Source organism: Psittacula echo (assembly GCF_963264785.1).
Source record: "Psittacula echo genome assembly, chromosome: 1".
Classification (NCBI taxonomy): domain Eukaryota; kingdom Metazoa; phylum Chordata; class Aves; order Psittaciformes; family Psittacidae; genus Psittacula; species Psittacula echo.
The window spans coordinates 1,808,658-1,815,566 of NC_137735.1; the positions used below are offsets into that span (position 1 = coordinate 1,808,658).

A 6,909-nucleotide genomic window follows, 5' to 3' on the forward strand; every position below is an offset into this window, starting at 1 on the left:
GGTGAGCCCAGCGGTGCCCTGGCTGCGGGGTTCTTCCCTCAGCCTGCGGCATGGGGCAGTTATGGGGAGGGAAAGCGGGGGAAACCGCGGCAGCCTCCCCTCAGGCTGGGCCGGGGGTGGGCTTCGGCTTTGGGCGCATCCCCTTGACCCACGCGTGTCCCTCGCAGGGGAAAGGCTTGTTCGCCACCAAGAACATCCGCAAAGGGGAAACCGTCTTCGTGGAGAAGCCGGTGGTGTCGTCCCAGTTCCTCTGGAACGCTCTGTACAACTATCGAGGTGAGCGGCTGGTGGTGGCATGGCCCTGGGAGGGGACTGCAGCGTCCCAGAGGAGCTGCCTGGTTCCCAAGGAGAGGGTTTGGGTTTGACTTAGCATCCCTAAGAAGGTGGCCCTGCTGCCATTCCTGCCTCCGTGCTATATGTGCTGTTGAAAAGGCTGGACGGGGCTTGGAGCAAGCTGCTCTAGTGGAAGGTGTCCCTGCCCGTGGCAGGGGTTGGAGCTGGAGGAGCTTTAAGGTCCCTTCATCACAAACCACGCTGGGATTCTGTGATGCTATGGGGTGGTTTGAGGGATGGTGGCACCCATCAGCCCTGGAGGGAAGCACCGTGTGCCACCATTGGGCATCATCTCTGGGGGAACACTGATTCTTTAGTGGTGGTGTTGCTAATCCCAATCCCAGCACTGCAGAATGGAGCCCACGAAGGTGCCAGCACTTTCCAGAGGCACCGGAACAGAAACCAAGGGGTGTAAAAGCAGGATTTTAAACTTTTTTGTTCTACCTGGACCCTGCTGCTTGCTGAGCTCCATTGCAGGTCAGCAGCATGGGGGTAGTTCTTGTTGTAGAGCTCTTAAACACTTCCCAGTGTTACAGTGCAGCAGATGAGGGCTTGAGGTGTGTGTGTTAAACTGCAGCAGAAATAGGCATTCCTATGGAGGGAACGGTAAGAGACTGGTGCTTCCAGCTTGGAGATGGTCATAGAGTCATAGAATCCCAGACTGGTTTGGGCTGAAAGGGAGCTTAAAGCTCCTCCAGCTCCAACCCCTGCCACGGGCAGGGACCCCTTCCACTGGAGCAGCTTGCTCCAAGCCCCTGTGTCCAACCTGGCCTTGAACACTGCCAGGGATGGGGCAGCCACAGCTTCTCTGGGCACCCTGGGCCAGCGCCTCAGCACCCTCCCAGGGAAGAGCTTCTGCCTAAGAGCTCATCTCAGTCTCCCCTCTGGCAGGTTAAAGCCATTCCCCTTGGCCTGTCCCTACAGGCCCTTGTCCCAAGCCCCTCTCCAGGTTTCCTGCAGCCCCTTTAGGCACTGGAACTGCTCTGAGGTCTCCCTGGAGCCTCCTCTGACTTCCTGATGGTTTTGGTACCGGTTGCACTGTCTTGCCCTGGGCTCTGGCCCCTTCTCTCTTGGAAGGCTGTGGTCTCATGTGACATCCATCCATGCTGTCTCCTCACAGCCTGTGATCACTGCCTGCGGGCTTTGGAGACAGCAGAGGAAAATGCTCAACGGCTGCTGGGGAAGAGCTCCCTGGTGCTGCCTCACCCGGAGCAGTGCAGCATCCGGAAAGACCTTCACCAGCAGTGCCCCCGATGCCAGGTATGGGGCTGCCATGGTCATCTTGGGCTCACTGACTCCTTCAGAGCACCCATCCAGGCACTTGTGCTGCCCTGGGATGGTGTCTTTCCCTTCTTCATCGTGATGGCTAAAGAGCTGGGGCTCAGATGCTCAGGGAAAGGGCAGAGCTGGGCCTAGGACCCCATTTCCCTGCTTCCATAGCCAATGCTGGGCACTGTGCCCCTTGCTCTAGGTGACGTACTGCAGTGCTGAATGCAGGCAGGCCGCTTTGGAGCAGTACCACCATGTCCTCTGCCTTGGCCCGTCCCGTGATGACCCCACGCACCCCCTCAACAAGCTGCAGGAGGCATGGAGGTAGGGGATCAACCTGCCTGTGGCTCCCTGGGCAGAGGAGGTGGCTGTTCTGGGCTGGGTGATGCTGATGGGACCAGGGCTGAGGACCATCCTTGCTTTGCATCCTTGCATGGAGTGGCTGGAGGGCGGCGATGGCCACAGGTGGATTTGTGTTGGTACCACAAGGGTTTGGACCCATGGCTGAGCAGCTCTTGTTTTTCTCTTGGTTAAATAGCTACAAAGCAGAGCTGTGCACCCCTTGCTCCTGAAGATCTCCAGCCTCTGGGAGATCTTCCTTGTAGCACCCCTGTGGGTACATATACTGCTGTCCCTGCTTGTAGATGACAAAACAGGCACAGAGGGGAGAAGTGACATCCCTGAGCCAAAGTTTGTCACTAACCCCAGCTCTTGCTGCTGTCCTGGGCTTTGTGTGGGACCAGGCTGTAATTTAATGGGATGATACAGGATTATTTGGTTAGAGCAGGCAGGTGAGTGCAGGCTTCTCCTCACCTTAAGAAGTGCTGGATCCCCATGTGGCAATGCAGCACTGGGCACACTGGTGTGACATAAGTGCAGGCCTGGCCACATGGATGGCAGCTGCCTGTGCCTCCCTGTCTTCTTATTTCCATACCAACATTGATCTGCTCATTTCTTTTCTTCGTTCTTATCCCCCAGAAACATGCATTATCCACCAGAGACTTCCAGCATCATGTTGATGGCCCGCATGGTCGCCACCATCAAACAGGTACGTTGCAGTTTGAGCAACAGCTGCCAGTGTGTGCTTTCCTCATCCCATTGTAACTTATTCCCAAGGACTGATCTCTCCTCTGGTGACTGGGGGGGTCCTGCTTGAATACATTTCAGCATCTAGTGCTCCCGGTGATGGAGATGGCAGCAGCAAAGGAAATTCCTCTGTCCTGAGCCAAGCAGGTTCTTTTTCCATACCAAAATAGACAGAACTGAACCTTCCCTTTGACTCTGTTTCTTTGGCTTTCTTGGTGTTTATTCTGACAATAAACTACCACCATGCAACTGCTTCTGGTAGTTCTTGGTAGCAGCTGGATACCTCTGAGTTCAGGAGGATTGTCCTCTCCTCCCTGTCTCCTGGCTGGGAATGAAGGCCATCCCTTTGCTTGCTTCCTTTGTCAGGCTAAAGACAAGGAGTGGTGGATCAAGACCTTCTCCCAGTTCTGCAATAAGACAGCAAATGAGGAGGAGGAGATTGTGCACAAGCTGCTGGGGGACAAATTTAAAGTAAGACTCTGGCAGCCCTTGGATGTGTTCAGGTCCTGAGCCTGTTGTCTCCCTGCCTGTGTGTGAGCCTCGTTACAGTTGGGATGGGAGGCGCTGGAAATCCCAGGATTAAAGCGGGAATTCCAGTGTTTCCATTAGGGGCTGGCTGAACTGACAGAAAATGGGTTTCTTAGAGGGCTTTGGGCTTGTGATGCTTCAGTGAGACATGCTGCTCGTTCCTGTGGAGATGTTTGCTGTGGGATGGCACAGGGTGGTATTTAGCTGCTGAATAGGTGATGCTTGCTGCTAAAATGAGTGGCTTTTGCTGCTCTGAGGGCAGCAGGCTCCAGCTCTGCAGGCCAGGATGAGGAGCCTCACTGACTCCTGAGTCTTGTGGCCTGTGCTGGGCTCATTGTCAGCCTGGGTGCGACACCCAGCAGCGTCTCTCCACCCTGATGGTGTTGCCATGTCCTGCCAGGGCCAGCTGGAGCTGCTGCGATTGCTCTTTACTGAGGCACTTTATGATGAACATCTCAGCAGGGTGAGTTGAGCTGCATCCTCAATAGCCCATGGCAGGATGCTCTGGCTGACCAGAGCTTCCCCCAGAACACTCCCCATTCCTTGCTTCCCCCAAAGCTTCCCTGTGGGATTTGAGGCACTCACTGGGGTGCTGCTGCAGGTTGGCTTGGCGTCAGCTGCTTTCTCATTTCCCTTCTCTAGTGGTTCACTCCAGAAGGCTTTCGATCCCTCTTTGCCCTCGTTGGGACCAATGGCCAAGGCATAGGAACAAGGTAATGGGGTTTTCTGCATGCAGAGATGTGGCTTGAAGAGGATGTGCAGTCTCAGTCCATTACCCAGTGATGGCTGAGTTCAGATGGAAGAGGGGAATGCAGAGGCAAACTTAAAAGCACTCCTTCATCTTGGCTGCATCCAACCCTTTTGTGTCCCTCTGTTAGACCTTGGCCACTCAGAGCCATGAGTTTAACCCTTAAATCCACCCTGCGAGGTCCCACCATGTGACAGCACTGTGGGACTGTAACAGTGTCCCTCTGCTTCCCAACAGCTCCCTGAGCCAGTGGGTGCATGCTTGTGATGCTCTGGATCTCCCCATGCTGCAGCGGGAGGAGCTGGATGCCTTCATCGACCAGCTCTACAAGGACATTGAGAAGGGTGAGCTGGAGACTATTCCCCAGCATTTAGGGACCAGGAGAGGTTCTCAGTGGGCACTGGGAAATCCCATTCCCCCTGTTCCATGCCTGCTGCCTTGGGCAGGTCCAAGTTTGTGGGTGGCATGGCCCATACAAAGCTCTGACCCCCTTCTCTCTGCTGCAGAGTCAGGAGAGTTCCTCAACTGTGAGGGATCAGGACTCTATGTGCTCCAGAGCTGCTGTAAGTAACACAAGGACTGGAAGGAAAACTAGCGAGGAGGGAGATGTCCTGGGCTGGCCCACCTCTTCCTAACAGCCTCTGGAGAAGGGGTTTGTGATTCCCATCCATGGGATGGGATGGGATGGGAGTTGCCCAGGGCCTGGCTGCTCTCTTGGGGTCTCCTGGCATCTCACCTAGCTCAGTCCTGGCTTGAATGGGCTTGGATGCCATGTCGTCTCTGGGAGCCATGTATGCAGTTAGGAAAGAGACTGTCTCCAACCTTGTCCAAGCGAAATGGAGCTGAGTGAACTGTTACAGGAGGGAATCTTTCTTGAATGGCCCAAGGGGATATGGGAGGGGATGTCCCAGCACCTGGAGCTGTTGTCTTTTGCTCCTCAGTGTTAAAGGCAGAGCAGGGATGAGCAGGGCCTGGGGACTGGCTGCTGGGGCAGCATCCTTCCCTCAGCACCTAGAGGCAGAGGTGGTGCTGTGCATCCAGGACAGTGGGTTTTGTGGGTCTAAGGGAGAGCCCTGGCCCTGCACCCTGCTCTGCTGGACCCGTAGTGTGAGTGGACGGTGCCATGTGAGTTGACAGTCCTGACTGTCTCTGCCTTCCTCTGGAGCCACCTTCAGAGCTGTGTCCCATCTTTCCCACAGGTAACCACAGCTGCATCCCCAATGCCGAGACATCCTTCCCGGAAAACAACTTCCTCCTGCATCTGACAGCTCTGGAGGACATCGAAGCAGGAGAGGTGAGGCAGTGGGGTCTGGATGAACCTGGGCTGGCACCACCCCTCAGGAGAGGGTCCCTGTGTCCCCTGCACCCCCCATCGACTCCAGCCCTGCACCTCCTGTCTCTGGTGGTGTCCTGGCAGAGGAATTCACACCTCATCCCATGGAGGGTCTACCAGATGCTGTGGTTTTGCTTGGCTTGGAGAGGGACTGAGTCAGATTGTGCTGCTTTGGGTTTATGGGCCTACAAGGATGCTGGAGAGGGGCTTTTCATCAGGGGCTTTAGGGACAGGCCCAGAGGAATGGCTTTAACCTGCGAGAGGGGAGACTGAGATGAGCTCTTAGGCAGAAGCTCTTCCCTGGGAGGGTGCTGAGGCGCTGGCCCAGGGTGCCCAGAGAAGCTGTGGCTGCCCCATCCCTGGCAGTGTTCAAGGCCAGGTTGGACACAGGGGCTTGGAGCAAGCTGCTCTAGTGGAAGGTGTCCCTGCCCGTGGCAGGGGTTGGAGCTGGAGGAGCTTTAAGCTCCCTTCCAACCCAAACCACTCTGTGAGTCTGTGATTCTCAGCCTGATCCGTTTCTCTCTGCTGACAGGAAATCTGCATCAGTTACTTAGACTGCTGCCAGCGGGAGCGCAGCAGACACAGCCGCAACAAGATACTCAGGTAGGGGCTGCGTGGGGGAACCCAGGGGGATGTGGGACCCCCTTTGCAGCCCTTTTTGCACCCCCAGACTCCATCCCCACCTCGGGGCCCCGTGTGTGCCCTGCTGTGTGGCCGTGCAAGCTGATGTGCTCATGGCAGGGTGTGCTCGCTGTGTGTAGTGCTTTTGGTGCTTCAGGCTCCTTCCACTGCCTTCTGTGTTTGTAGCCTCGGGGACTGAGGATTTGGGCTCTGTCCCTCTCTGTCTGCAGGCTTGCACCCTTCCTGCAGACCCTTCCTGTTCTCACTCTCCTTCTTTTCCTTCTCTGCCCTTCAAGCATAGGGCTCCTGCTGATGGTCACCATCCCCATGTCCCATCACCATGCAGGGCTGAGATGCCCCCCTCTCACCCAGACTGCCTCCACCCAGCCCAGCATGAGTGAACTCCTCTGGGTTTAACATATTTAGCCCCTTCCTGGCTGCTCCTTCCCTACCCAGCAGCAGGACTGGGGTTGTCCCTGTCTCTTCACCATCACTCTTCCTTCTTCCCTCCCTTCTTCCAGGGAGAACTACTTGTTTACCTGCTCGTGTCCCAAGTGCCTGGCGCAAGCCGACGATGCCGACGTGACATCGGATGAAGAGGAGGAGGGTGAAGGAGAGACTGATGATGCTGAGCTGGAGGACGAGATGACTGATGTTTGATCTGGCCCCAGGCGAGAAGAGAGGGAAGGGACAGGGATGAGGATCCTCCTGGAGGCAGCAGCTTTAATACCAGGAACAGGGTTGTGCTGTGGGGTCAGGAGCTCTGGTGGAGTGGGGCAGCAGTGGAGCCGGAGGCTGGCCCTGCTCCCGCCGGTCCTTGTGTGTGTATGTGTGTGTCAGGCTGTCCCCATTCTCCCTGTGAGGACAGGCTGGGAGCATCCTGGTCCCCAGAGGGGCTGGCTGGGAAGGCTGGAGCAGAGCAGGGTCCAGCCAGCCCCTGGGAAATCATGATGGTCAACCTGAGACTGCTCCACTGTGTCTGTGCAGCTGC

The 6,909-nt window shown here is 56.4% G+C and overlaps 1 protein-coding gene across 1 annotated transcript; it reads left to right on the forward strand.

Annotated features, from left to right (window-relative positions):
* Positions 1 to 50: 50 nt before the first annotated feature.
* SMYD5 (SMYD family member 5) lies at positions 51 to 6,578 on the forward strand (the record flags this gene model as incomplete). The annotated part of the gene is made up of 12 exons (XM_080634981.1): positions 51 to 276; positions 1,454 to 1,593; positions 1,805 to 1,926; positions 2,581 to 2,650; positions 3,055 to 3,159; positions 3,617 to 3,679; positions 3,859 to 3,929; positions 4,202 to 4,308; positions 4,471 to 4,527; positions 5,164 to 5,258; positions 5,830 to 5,900; positions 6,440 to 6,578. 12 exons carry the CDS (start codon positions 51 to 53, stop codon positions 6,576 to 6,578), a joined length of 1,266 nt encoding a protein of 421 aa, XP_080491107.1.
* Between the last annotated feature and the right edge of the window lie 331 nt (positions 6,579 to 6,909).